The 14,244-nt window shown below is 43.0% G+C and overlaps 1 protein-coding gene across 1 annotated transcript in view; it reads right to left on the bottom strand.

The window, feature by feature from the left end:
* Positions 1-14,244, bottom strand: part of LOC145341515 (transmembrane protein 255B) — a 58,828-nt gene that overhangs the window by 20,379 nt on the left and 24,205 nt on the right. The window contains exon 4 of the mRNA XM_080186495.1: positions 424-513. Within this exon, the coding sequence (XP_080042621.1) occupies positions 424-513 (90 nt within the window). The remainder of the gene's footprint in view (positions 1-423; positions 514-14,244) is intronic.

Below are 14,244 nucleotides of genomic sequence, written 5' to 3'. Positions count from 1 at the left end.
AGGATATCCTATTGTTGGTGAGTACTGAAGGAGGGTAAGTAGGGGCGGCACAGTGGCACAGTGGTTACCATTGTTGCCTCATAGCACAAAGGACCCAGGTTCAATTCCGGCCTCAGGTGACTGCCTGTGTGGAGTTTGCACATTCTCCCCATGTCTGCATGGGTTTCCTTCGGGTGCTCTGGTTTCCTCCCACCATCCAAAAGATGTGCTGGTTAGGTGGATTGGTCATGCTAAATTGCCCCTTAGTGTCAGGGGGACTAGCATTGAGTTACAGGGATAGGGCCTGGGTGGGATATTGTGGTCAGTGCAGACTCGATGGGCCGAATGGCCTCCTTCTGCACTGTAGGGATTCTATGATTTCTGCTTCTTCAGGGCCAATGTATTTGTTACTTTGTTTTAAATTGAAAGAAGAATGTAACTCACAATATTTATCGCTGTGAAGACACCATCCACAACCACACAGGTGAATGCCCCTACAACTCCCAAACTGAGGAAGATGATGGCTGCGACCAGCTGTGATATGAAAAAGGAAAACAAATGCAGATTAAGAAGTGAACATTTTAATCACTTCAATTTAAAACTCGAGAGGTGCTGCAGGTTTCCTTTTACAGATAAATGCTTCATATAAAACAACAAAGACTGCTCCAATTCAGGATTTTCCATCAACAACTTGCATTTAGCTTTACTTATATTGTGCAATTAATGTAGACAATGTAGGTCAGTGAGGATAGCAGTGACGGGTCAATGGGATTTAGTGCAAGTTAGGCCACTGGCAGCAGAGGTTTAGATAACCCCACACTTTCTGAAGCTGGGAGCCGGGATGTCGGCCTGGAGTGCAGTAAAATAGTCAAGTTCGGAGGTAAGAAAGACCTGAAATAGGGCCAACAGGTGAGCTGAGGCAGGGTGGATTCCAGCAATGTTAAAGCATCGCAAATAAGTAGTCTTCATGATGGTGTGAATATGTGGTTGGAAAATCATCTCTGGGTGAATTATGAGACTGAGACTGCGAACAGTCTGGTTCAGATTCAGACAGGTGCCAGAGAGAGAGAGAGAGAGTGACGGAGTCCATGGCTAGAGAACAGAATGTGCATTCAGCAAAGACAATATTATAGCCGTTCACGCTGGCTGGAATTTCCCAAACCGCTGCAGTGAACAGAGATTTGGCTGGGAGCCAAAGCCTCTGACTTTACTGCAGCGGCAGCGTGGTGTGAATGGCTGGTTAGATCACATCCAAAGGCTTTGGACTTCTCAATGATGAGTTGGAGGAAGTTTCTGGTAAATCAAAACCAGTGCAAGGGTTGAGAGAGGTGCTGGAGTCATCAGTATACGTGTGAAAACTAACACAGTTTTCTGAATGGTGTCCCAGAGGCTAGCATGTGAACGAGGAATAGGAAATGGGAGAGGGGATGAGGAGAGATCCTCAGGGACACGGAGATAATGACAGGAGTGGGAAGAGAAACCATTGGCAATTCCACCACTACCCTCTTAGTCATCTCCAAATGTATCTTTTGTATTTGATTGTTTACAGGTATAGCTAATGGTCAGAGAATGCCAGTTGTGTCATTGGCTGTGCTTCTTTAATATAGACATCTGCTCCTGCCCCTCCATTCAGTCTCCCCATCACATCTCACCCTCAGACACATGCCATCTCAATACCGTTCAGTAGTGTAAAGCTATCTGGTGGGTGAATATTTTTAATGAAAGTTTGAGAATCACGCCCAAGTTCATTCAGTTAGGACCATTTCACACTCGGAAACTTCCTTCCTGTCTGCGCCTTTTGGAAGCATTATGGCTGCCTTCTCCCGCTGCACTCTGAATAATGAAATGTTCTAACTGTGTAAAATCCTACCTCTTATAATGGACAATACTGACAGCAGCCACTGCAACTAGCAATGAGCGAAAGATAGGTAGGCCCCAGACACCAGGGAGAAGAGAACATGCATCATTCAGGGAGCTCCTCCATTAAGGAAAAGATGAGAGGGTTAATTAGTCAGTCTGTGGAGGTTCACCAATAACTGAATTGAAACCTTTAATGGGTTCTGCATGGAAGTCCTTCTCCACAGCCACAGGCCACAGTCAGTAAGGATAAGCAATAACACCCCCTCTGCGATCATCCTCAACACCGGTGCTCTGCAAGGCTGTGTTTTCAGCCTCCTACTTCTTCTACACCTCTGATTGTGTGGCTAAATTCCCCTCCAATTCGATTTTCAAGTTTACTGATGATACCACCGCTGTGGGCAGATCTCAAACAATGACTAGACACAATACAGGAAAGAGATGGAGAATCTAGTTAACTGGTGTGATCACAATAATCTCTCCCTCGATGTCAACAAAACAAAGGAGATAGTCATCAAGCGCAGTGGAGTGCATGCTCCTGTCAACAGAGCAACAATGGGGACAAAGTATAAATAATTGAGAGCTTCAATTTTTTAGGTGCAGATCACCACAAACCTGTCCTGGTCCCTCAATGTGGACGCTACATATAAGAAAGCCCACCAATGCCACTACTTTCACAGGAGACTTAGGAAATTTGGCATGACTGCTACAACTCTCATCAACTTCTACAGAAGCACCATTGAAAACATTCTTTCCAGTTGTATCATAGCTTGGTATGGCTCCTGCTCTGTCTAAGACCACAAGAAACTACAAAGGATCATGAATGAAGCCCAGTTCATCACGCAAACCAGCCTCCCATCCATTGACTCTGTCTACACCTCCCGCTGCCTTGGAAAAACAACCAGCATTATCAAGGACCCCATGCATCCCGGACATTCTCTCTTCTGCCTTCTTCCATTGGGAAAAAGATACAAAAGTCTGAGATCACATACCCACTGACTCAAGAACAGCTCCTTCCCTGCTACTGTCAGGCTTTTGAATGGACCTACCTTGCATTAAGTCAGTCTTTTTCTACACCCTAGCTATGATTGTAACACCACATTCTGCACTCTTTCCTTTCCTTCCCTATGAACAGTATGCTTTGTCTGAATAGCACGCAAGAAACAACACTTTTCACTGTATACCTATACGTGTGACAACAATAAATCAAATCAGATCAAAAATGGGAATTGTGCCTCTGCTGGTTTTTGTGAAAGCTTCGGATTTTCTGTTGAGGATTTTCTGTTGCAGTTGCACTGAGGGTAACAGGTGTACGTCCTGCTGGATAGCTGAAACTCATTTGGGGGATTCTGTGAGCGTATTCGTTTAGGTTCTAGAAGCAGCCACACATCTCACTATTAGTGCAGTGTCATCTTGCTGCGCAGTGCAGGTTTGGAACAGAGAGAAGCAAAACAGTGTGGCAACCATCAGACAAAGGTATGTCGAGATTGCCTCAAATAGACCCGGCAGGACTGCTTTAATCTAATCAGTGGCCAACTGTCTACAGAGTCTGCAAAGTTATGCTTCATTTAAGCAGACTTGTGATGTGATTTGCTTCGTCATTAAATGATGTGTAAATGTCCTACATGCATCTGTCACCATGCATTTTATAACACATTTAATGGATTGACGGGGTGAGGGATTCTCTCACCGTTCATAGCATCTAGCGTCTCAAGAGTTCAACTGTGACATCCAAGTTTGCTAACCTTTCTGTGTGTTCTGTTTCTCTCGTTTGTTTTTAGTCCACTGAGCCAATTAATTTGATGTGCTTCTGTTTAAGTTGGAGTGTCACATCGAATTGATAGTGTTGGTTTTGGACATAACTTCCCCACGGTGAAGCATTCGGCCCCCTTGCCTGGTCTAGACCAGTCATCCTGTGCTTTTGTTATCCAAACACTTGCCTGTTGTGGAGATGAAACCAAAGTTAAAATAAACAGGAAAAAGAAGCTTCTGACACATGCTAGTTAATAAGAAGGGCGATTATGGAAAGTATGGGATTGATTTGGAGGGAAAGAGAGCTTATGAGAAGAAATCAGCAGGCAGCATGAAACTGAACTCCAAAATCCTCAGTTTTCAAATTCCTCCACGTCCGCTCTAACTCTGTCACTGCCCACAGCACGACAATTCTCAAAGATTTCCTGCATTCATCTCATTCCGGCCAGTTGCAAATTTCTGGGTTGCAATCCTACCAGCCATTCACGCCACACCCCCACTGCAGCAAGGTCGGAGAATTTGGCCTAATTAACTCTCTCATTCTTTTCCTGAGTGAGGGAGCTCCCTGAATGATGCATGTTCTCTTCTCCCTCATGTCTGGGGCCTACCTATCCTTCACTCATTGCTAGCTGCAATGGCCGCCTGTCAGTATTGTCCATTATAAGAGGTGAGATTTTACACAGTCAGAACATTTCATTATTCAGGGCGCAGTGGGAGAAAGCAGCCATTATGCCTTCGCAGACAGAAGACAGTTTCCGAGCGTGAAATGGTTCTAACTGGATGAATGTGGATGTGATTCTTGAACTTTAACTAAAAAACATTGAAATCTTCAGTCAGCTTTATACTTCTGAACAGTATTGAGATGGCATGTGCCTGAGGATGAGATGTGATGGGCAGACTGAAAAGAGGGGCAGGAGCTGATGTCTATATTAGAGAAGCACAGCAATGTCACAGCCACAGTTCTCTAAACATCAGCTGTACGTGTAAACAACCAAATGCAAAGGATACATTTGGAGATGACTAAGAGAGTAGCAGTGGAATCACCAATGGTTTCTCTTCCCACTCCTACATGATTATCTCCATGTCCTTGAGGATCTCTCCTCATCCCGTCCCCCACTTCCTACCCCTCATTCACAAGCTGCCTCTGCTGCAGCAGGGTGGAAAAGTCCCGCCAGTTTGAACGGTGATTAAATTCCAGCCATTGCTCTTGCCAAGTAGGGTGGTGGAGGCAGACACGCTGGCATCATTTAAGAATTACCTGGATAGTCACATGAGCAGCCTGGGAATGGAGGGATACAAACAAATGTTCTAGTTGGACCAATGAGCAGCACAGGCTTGGAGGGCCGAAGGGCCTGTTTCCTATGCTGTACTGTTCTTTGCTCTTTTGTTCCATTGGTACCCATGCATTCAGCTGCCTCATCTCTCTGCCTTAAACTCTGACTCAGCATTTGGTTATCTAACTGAGTATCCATTTATGTGGCTAAGAGTTAAATTTTGTGTGATGATCCGGCTTGGGATGTTGTACGACAGTGAGGGTGCTAGAAAAAGACAGGTTGTTGTTGCCAAGATCACACTAAAAGAGAAGGGGGAAGTTGTGAGTGGGATAGGAATAGAAAGAGAAGACATTCTGTGAAGTTTAACATTGCTGAAAGTGGGTAAGTCACCTGGTTCAGATGGAATAGCTGCTGGAAACGGCAAAAATCAAACTAGAAGAAATATTGGTCTTTCAATGCTTATGGATACAAGAATAATGTTGGAAGGTTAGCGGGTTCCTAATGTTATTCAAGAAAGGGGAGAAGGATAAACCAGAATACCACAGGCCAGTCAGTATTTATGTCGCTAATCCAGTTAAACATTTGGTCAATCGCAAACCCGGCATGTTGATTCTGGGATGTTTCCAAAGGGTAAACATCAAGAGGAGCTCTTTAAATGTTCTCTTCTTGGAGATAGTCAAAGCCTGACATTTGTGTGACACTCTTATCAACCTAATTCTAAATGTAGTACAGGTCTTACTACATGCAGGCATGAACCATTTCTTAATGCACAAAATAGAAAATGGAACTGAACAAGACCGAAATAATCAGTGACTGTCCTTACTTCTAACCTTATGAAGGAGGGAAGGTCATTGATGAAGCAGCCTGAAGATGATTGGGTCTAGGACACTAGCCTGAGGAACTCTTATAGCAATGGGGCTGAGAACGTTGTCCTCCAAAAACCACAGCCATCTTTCTTTGTGCTGGGTATGACTCTAAAGTATGACTTCAATTTTACAGTGCTCCTTGATGCCATACTCAGATGTTGCATTAATGTCAAGGGCTCATCCCTCACCTCTGGAATTCAGCTCTTTTGTCCATGTTTGAACCTAGGTCTGGAACTGAATGATTATGGCAGAACCAAAACTGGGCATTGGGGAGCAGGAATTGGTGAGTGTGTACCCTTTGACAGCACAACCGACTAGACCTTCCATCACTTTCCGGGACAGTCAGAGGATGGCCATTGAGCACATTGGGTTTAGCCTGCATTTTGTGGATAATGTTGTAGGATGTGGTTACATCTCAGGTTTTAATGAAGTTTTTGTAGTCTAAAGCAGGTTAACTGTAAGTCTTCATTAACTACTAGAACTATTTATGCATATATTAGAGGGTAACAGCTAAGAGGCTGTCTCTATGGCTGGGTCTGCATGTGGAGCTGTCCACTGGCCCCAGAGTGGGGCTCCTGTGCTCTCTGTGTGGATGGCACTTCACTCAGTCCCACACTGACCCTATATCTTCCAGATCTTTAAACTATGACTCCCCCCAAATCTTTATCCAATGTAGTTTGTGTCATACTAGCTTACTGCATTGTTATTACCACATTCTCAGTATTGCTGCATTGTCACAGTTATAACATTATCCCCACCCCCTTCAAGCCCTTGAATTCAAAGGTTCAGGTGGTTTAGAGGCTTGAATCCTCCCATATCTCATTCACGTCCCCTGTCAGAGGAGCGGTAAACTCTGTCATGGTTTCTTTCTGTTAGTTTGGAGGTTGAATTGGTATCTGGGTATCTTTTCATAAAAGGGCAAAAATAAAGGCTCTGCATCTGAATATATAGAGCATTCAAAACAAAACCGATGAACTGATAGCCCAAATGGAAATAAGTATAATCTGATAACCGTTATAGAGACATGGCTTATCCTGAATATTGAAGGGTATGTGACATTTGGGAAGGACAGGAAGTTAGGAAAAGGTGGGGGGGACGGGGGGTGTGAGTGGGAGTGGCTCTGGTAATTAATCATGGTTTAGCACATTAGAGAGATGGATGACCTAAGTTCAGGAAACCAGGATGAAGAAGTGGTTTGCATAGAGGTGAGAAAGGAAAATCATTTTTAACCAATTTATTGGAGTTCTCTGTAGGAGTCACATGTGCTATGGATAAAGGGAAACTGGTGGATGGACCAAACTTAGATTTCCAGAAGACATTTGATAAGGTGCTACATCAAAGGTTATTGTGGAAAATAAAAGCTGATGTTAGGGGATAAACAGATTGGCTAACAGGAAACAGAGTTGGCATAAATGGGTCTTTTTCCAGTTGCAGGATTTGATAAGTGGTGTGCCACAGGGGTCATTGCTGGGGCCTCAACATTTTATTATTTATGTAAATAACTTGGGTGAAGGGTCCAAAGGTATGATTGCTAAATTTGCTGATCACACAAAGTTCAGTAGGAAAGTATGTTGGAAGAGGGCATAAGGAAGTGACAAAAGGAAATAGATAGGTTAAGTGAGTTTGCAAATGGAGTATATTGTAGGAAATGGTGGGAGATTATAGAGCTCTGAGATGCAGAGGGATCTCGGGGTCTTAGTAAATCTGAATTACAAAGGTTAGTAAGCAGGGAAGGCTGATAGAATGTTATTTCTTGCGAGGGGAATTGAATAAGAAGGTTGTGTTTCAATTGTACAGAACAACAGTGAGACTACATCTGGCACATTTTTGTGCATCATATTAGTTTCCTTATTTAAGGATTTAAATGCGTTAGATCCAGTTCAAAGAATGTTTACTCAATTCAAACGAGGAACATGTCTCGGACAAGGGGCGTTAGTTGTAAAGTAAGAGAGGGAGGTTCAGGTAAGAGATAAGGAGCAGCTACTTCTCACAGAGGGTTGTGAATCTATGGAACACACTGCCCCAGAGTGCAGTGGGTGCAGAATCAATTAATGGATTCAGGAAAGAGATAGATAAATATATGATCAAAAGTGGGATAGAGGGCCATAGGGAAAAGGCAGGGAAGTGGAGCTAGGATGAGATGGAGATCAGCCATGATCATATAGAATGGCAGAGTGGGTTCGAAGCGCTGGATTGCCTACTCACTCCTAATTCCTATGTTCCTATGAGGAAAGATTGGACAGGTTAGGTTTGGATCCATTGGAGTTCAGAAGAGTAAGAGGTGTGTTATGATCCCAATGGATGTTATAACCGGACAGGAAGATCCTAGAATAGATCCAGCACAGTCGTTAGGTAGCGCTGTCATCACACAATGATACAAGGAGATGTGATACAAGCTTAAAGAATGTGGAATGCATCAACGTTCATGGAGAGTGATCCTTTATTTCACTGGTATCAAACTTACAAATATATTCACAGAAAAGCTTAACTTGAAGAAATTAACTTTTTATAGTGCATGACTGTGGTCCAATACTCTAAACGCAAAAAGGATAACTGTTGAGAGCTGGCTTCCTGATCATGAATTAACTGTATGGCAAACGTTGTTGAACTGTGGGAGAGGGATGTATTACATTCAGCAGAGCAACAGTTAGTGATCCCGAAGCTGTCTCTTCCATCTATGGTTCGTTCCCATTCTATAGAGCACGCGTTTGGGGTTACAATTTGAAGTTCAGCGAAGAAACAAAGTTGGAAGCCAGCATTCTAATTGCTAACTCCCCTGAAAGTGTGAATCAGATTGCTTTGCCATCCAGTCTCCATCTCCTGCGTCTTGGGCTTCTCAGGCTCGGAGGGATTCTGTGTTATCCAGACTGTCCTAACCTGGCTCTGCTCCCACAGGATGGCCGTCTGCACCATTGTCACCAACTGGCTCAGGCTGACAGACAGAACTCCTTGGCACCCTGGCATTACGTAGGGCAGAGAATGCCCTGCAGAATTCAAGATCTAGCATCCAGTCTTGCACTGAAATCTGGAGTCAGACACAGGGGCCGGTATTTTAAAAGTTGAAGTTAAAAGTTTATTTATTAGTCACCAGTAAGGCTTATATTAACGTTGCAGTGAAATAACTGTAAAATTCCCCTAGTCACCACACTCTGGTGCTGTTCGGGTCAATGCACCTAACCAGCACGTCTTTCAGACTGTGAGAGGAATCCAGGGCACTGCAGACACAGGGAGAATGTACAAATTCTGTACAGAGAGTGAACCAAGCTGGGAATCGAACCCAGGTCCCTAGTGCTGTGAGGCAGCAATGCTAGCCACTGTGCCACCGTGCCGCCTCCCCTCATCTCTTCACTCGGGCAAGGCTTGTAAAATCCCGTCTGAGGCCAATGGAGAATTCCATTCTGTGAGCCTCGGAGTGGGCGAGGCGGTAAAATTCCAGCCAAGGGCTGGATTCTCCCGCTACAGAGGAATGGGCAACAAATTCTGGCTTTGCCAGCATGTTCTCATCCCATGAGACCATTTTAAAAAAATGCTTTTTTCCCATTTTTATGGGCTGACCACATTTTGTCCATCTTCACAACTAGATTCTCTGCAAAAAAAAACTTCAATGAAAATCATGATTCTTTTCTCAAAAAGACTTTTTGAAATCTTGCTCTTTACCGCAATTCACAGTGGAACAACTCATGCCAAAAAAACAAGTGTTGGATCTGTACTTTGTTGCCACTCTAAAATAAACAGTCCTCAATGTTGACACAAGAACGTTAGAATTTTGGAAAGGATTCTGTTGCTGAGAATTTCTAAGCATTACGTTTGTTATTTTTAACTTGTCAGATGATTGTTGTTTGTGGAAGCAAAATAACTTTTAGTCAACAATGATAATTTTTTAAAAAATTCGAAGCCTCTCCAATGTGGACAACAACAACTATGCCACGGATCAGGCGTTGCCAGAGAACTGTGGAGCTAGTTTGTCGATAGTTTCAGTTAGAATACTGGACCAGAGCCCCACATTACATCCAGAAGCCAGACTAGATTCCAACAGTGTTTTTATTTTGGTATGAATGTGAAGATAGGATGTTTCGTTCCAGGGGTAATTCCGCTGACAAATTAGGGATCTTTTATAGTAAAACAAACTTTATTTAATAATGCAGTTTAAATATATCTCTAACAAATGAAGCAGCTTAACCATTAGCAGTTGAATAATACTAAAAAAAAATGAAAGGAAGCAAGTTTGCTTTTTAGCTTACGACGACTTCCATTTCAAATAAGCAATATTCTTCTTAAATGCCACTGTAAATACAGTTAGCAATCATAAATGTACTTGCTACAAAGAGTGTAGGCAATCTAGTAAAGAGATAAAATGAGTTTCCAAACAGTTTGCAGAAGCCTCTGTCTACATACAATTTCCAGCTAGAACTTCAACTCTAAACTGAAAAACCTTCTTCTCTCTGCTACACACCCAGTTCTGCACATTAACCATATCACCATATGACTCTGTCAATCAACTTCCCAAATAATCTTTTGTGTAAACAAAAGTCCATTAGCTCTATCAAAGTAACAAATTCCTAGCTGAAATGAGTAGTTATCTTTCTTTTACACCATCTGAGCTAAATGTTTTCTAGACATACCAACTGACTGTAGAATAAAGCTGAATTTTAAACATTCCCCTTAAACATAAAACAAACATTCATATTTATATCAATTGCACTACTGCCATCACACTTCCAATTTAATTTCTCAGGTTTACCCAGAATAAAACCTGGCTATGTCAGTGTTTTAGCCCCTTATCAGCAGACCACAAGGAATATTTTCAACATCTGAGGTCATAGAAGTCTTCAGATGCACAGGCTGTACCTATATGTCTATCCATGAAATTACTAGCAAAGTGCATGTAATGTTTCAAACCATTACTACAGGTGTCACTTGATGCCCAGACACTATTACAGGTGAACATGCCAACTATATTTGCAATGACTTATTTATCCTTGCTAACTCTCAATTCAAGGAAACTACACTGAATTCACAGTGCAGAAAGAGACCATTCGGCCCAACTGGCCGGTGCTTCTTCATCTAACTCTATCAGTAGGCAGCATCTGATAGGACATTGATTAATAATGGCTGTTTGTTCTTACAATAATTGATGTACTTTCTGTCAGTGTTACATAATGAAGATGTTGAAGGACATACCAGAAGATTCTGATTTATAGTTTACTAGGTTTTAATTTACATAAGAACATAAGAACATAAGAAATAGGAGCAGGAGTAGGCCATCTAGCCCTTCAAGCCTGCCCTGCCATTCAATAAGATCATGGCTGATCTGTCGTGGCTCAGTTCCACATTCCCGCCCTCTCCCCATAACCCTTAATCCCCTCGCTTATCAAAAACCCATCAACCCGTGTCTTAAAAATGTTTAGCGAAGTAGCCAATTTGATGGAGATAGGAGGGTAACACTTTGACCTGTGGAGATAACATACAAGTAACCCATTTGTTTTGAACAGTCAAACACCTGCAGGAATGGTGTAAACATAAGCTTCTACCCTGAGCAATGTCATAGACTGACTCCTAACAAGACACATGTGGCATTTCAAAAGAAAATTAGATCACTGAACTTTCTTCCCTACATCCATTCACATGACAATGTTGGCTGACACCCAAATGGAAGTGCTGCACTGTCAGACTCCCCACTAATCTGTTTAATCTGTAAACTGTCTGTGCTTTATATGCTCTGTCTGAGGCCAGAACTCTCCATTCACCTGACGAAGAGTTTAACCGCGAAAGCTTGTGAGTTTACTTTCAAATAAATCAATTGGACTTAAACCTGGTGTTGTCAGACTTCTTACTGTGTAGACTCCCCCCAAGCCAGTTCTCCCTGTTCTTCTCTAACTAACTCCAATTTCCTCTTCATCCTGCCTTCTTTTTTTAACAAACGTGCCTAATCGCCTTCAAAAATGTCATGATTAATTACTACATATGACGCAGTTCTTAATTCATAGAATCATAAAACTCTACAGTGCAGAAGGAGGCCATTAGGCCCATCGAGTCGGCACTGACCGCAATCCCAATCAGGCCCTAACCCGTGACCCCGCATATTTACCCTGCTAATCCCCCTGGCACTAAGGGCCACCCTTTGCCACTCTGCTGGTTAGGGAGCTTCAGGACTTTTACCCAGTGGTGACAAAGGAATGATTGACTGCTTCTCCTGCTTGATAACCAAGGTTCAGATTTCTTCTCGACAAGCATACTTCCACCCTTAGTATTCTCACTCACTGCATTGATCAGCCTGAAATGCCTCTCATTCTCTGTTGCCAGCCATCAGACTGGGAACTACATCCTTCTAACCAAAGCCCAATTACCTCCCACTTCACTATGACAGGGGGATATGTGGGTTTTGAACAATAACCAGTCAGATTGCCACCCCAGGCTTTCTGTAGTCATGTGACAATGCCATGGGGCTGACTCTGGAGTTCAGTTCAATAAAGATCTCTCACTGAACACACTGATTTGACGGTCTTACTTGTCCCAAAACCGTAAACTCCCACCCGAGGTCAACGGACCTTCCTATTTTCCACCCTTGCCCGCTCCGATGCCCGTGACGGGCAGAGTGGTAAAATTCTGGCAATGATGAACAGCTTTGCAGGAAGTGACCTGGTGCTCAATCAATATGCATTTGGCAAAAAAAAACCTTTAAGATGTGGATAAAGAGGTAAAGGAAGTTGGAAAGGGAATTAAAAAGAATAGGACAGAGGTTAGACAGTAGTTCTTATACTTGTAAGGATTGCTGTCCTTACACAAGGACACACATTTGTTCCTTACAGGAATTGTGCAGCTCCCATTATGGACTTCCCTCAAGATATCTTTTTCTCAGTCAAGCGCCACCTCCACCTTCTATTTATCTGTGTCGATTATGACCTCTGAAGTTGCAATGACAAATTATTTGCCCAAATCTTCTCTCTTTCCACAGTGATTTCAACCTCCATATGATTCCCCTTCCTCCTTCAATTCTGGCATCTCTGCCTTCCTGTCCTCTTTTAAATTCAACCTACTGACCCTTACTTTAACCTACCTCAACCATGCCAATTCACCAACTGCAAGTTCTCCATTCCTGTCACGACCGCCTCCAACTCCTCTCCCTATCCAGATTAGTCCGACTGCCCCTTTCCTTCAGCACTGGAAAATAACCTGTCTCCCAGATCCCTCGTCAGTTCATTTACTGTCTAACTGCAGCTTTCCATTCTCTGGTCCTCCATTTATCAGGAAGGACACTGCTGTCACTCCTAACCTGCTAAATAGTTCCCTCTTGCAGTTTTCTGTCCTCTGACTCTGGCTTCCAGTGCACCCCGTTTCCTTCCTCCCTCCAGGCTGCCTGTCCACATTTGGCTGCCTCTGTCCTATTCTTTTTAACTTCCTCTACCTCTTTATCCACATCTTAAAGGGGTTTTTTTTTGCCAAATGTATGTTGATTGAGCACCAGGTCACTTCCTGCAAAGCTGTTCATCGTTGCCAGAATTTCACCGCTCCGCCCGCCACGGGCATCGGAGCAGGCAAGGGCAGAAAATAGGAAGGTTCATTGACCTCGGGTGGGAGTTTACGGTTTTGGGATGAGCAAGGCTGTCAAATCCCGTGCCATATCACTGCTCTGCGAACTCCGTAAGCATTTTTGCTATTTTAAAGTGCTGTAATGCTCCATGTTGCAGGGTGGAGACCACATTACATGGCGATCCTCAGAAAAAGTACAAAATTACTGTTTCCTGTTGCATCGTATGCAACATAGCAAAACGTTTTGGTATTTATTATGACCACCAAACAAATAATGAAGCCAGATGTTCAAGGAAATATTTGAGGACATTTTCACCTACAATCGAGCATTGTGTGACTCCGGTTTGGATTTTGAGAATTCAGGTTTTTTTGTTACAAGAGGCACTGAGCAAAGCCACCTCTAAATTGCCTCAGAAAGGTAACAATGCAGCACTCTCCAAAGAACATGCTTCCTTTAATTATTATTATTGAGCAAGCATGTCAGTGAATGCATGGCAGCCCAGAGTGGAAGTGAATAATGCAAATTCTTCTGGTTTTATTGAGCTGACTACATCTTTAACTGATAACCTAAGAGCCTTGTTATCCAGCTGCGACACTGCAGGGAACTCTTGCACAGCATTCGTCCTTGTGAACTCTGTGTTGTTTGATTTTTAAAAACAGCCTTTGTTGCAAGGAGACTATCAAGGTGGCAAAGTCTTGCTCCACCTGTACACAGTGGCGGATTAACCATTAGACTGAGTAGGCTGAACCCTAGGGGCCCGGGAGTAAAAAAAGTTGGTTTAACCCTTTTAAGGATGAATTAATTTTCATAACTATACCCCGTGGATGAATTAATATAACAAATACCTATAAATAGAGGAGCTTTGGAATTTATTTGTCAGAATTTATTTGTCCTTAATAATCACTAACTGTTCAGGTGAGCGTTCATTTTCGGCACTGAAAAGGATCAAAATCTATTTGCCCTCAACAATGAGCGATGAGAAACT

Source organism: Carcharhinus amblyrhynchos, chromosome 3 (genome assembly GCF_965287045.1).
Source record: "Carcharhinus amblyrhynchos chromosome 3, sCarAmb.v2.hapA, whole genome shotgun sequence".
In the NCBI taxonomy this organism is placed as follows: domain Eukaryota; kingdom Metazoa; phylum Chordata; class Chondrichthyes; order Carcharhiniformes; family Carcharhinidae; genus Carcharhinus; species Carcharhinus amblyrhynchos.
Note: the sequence above shows the minus strand (reverse complement) of the source record. Positions and strands in the feature narration are given on the sequence as shown.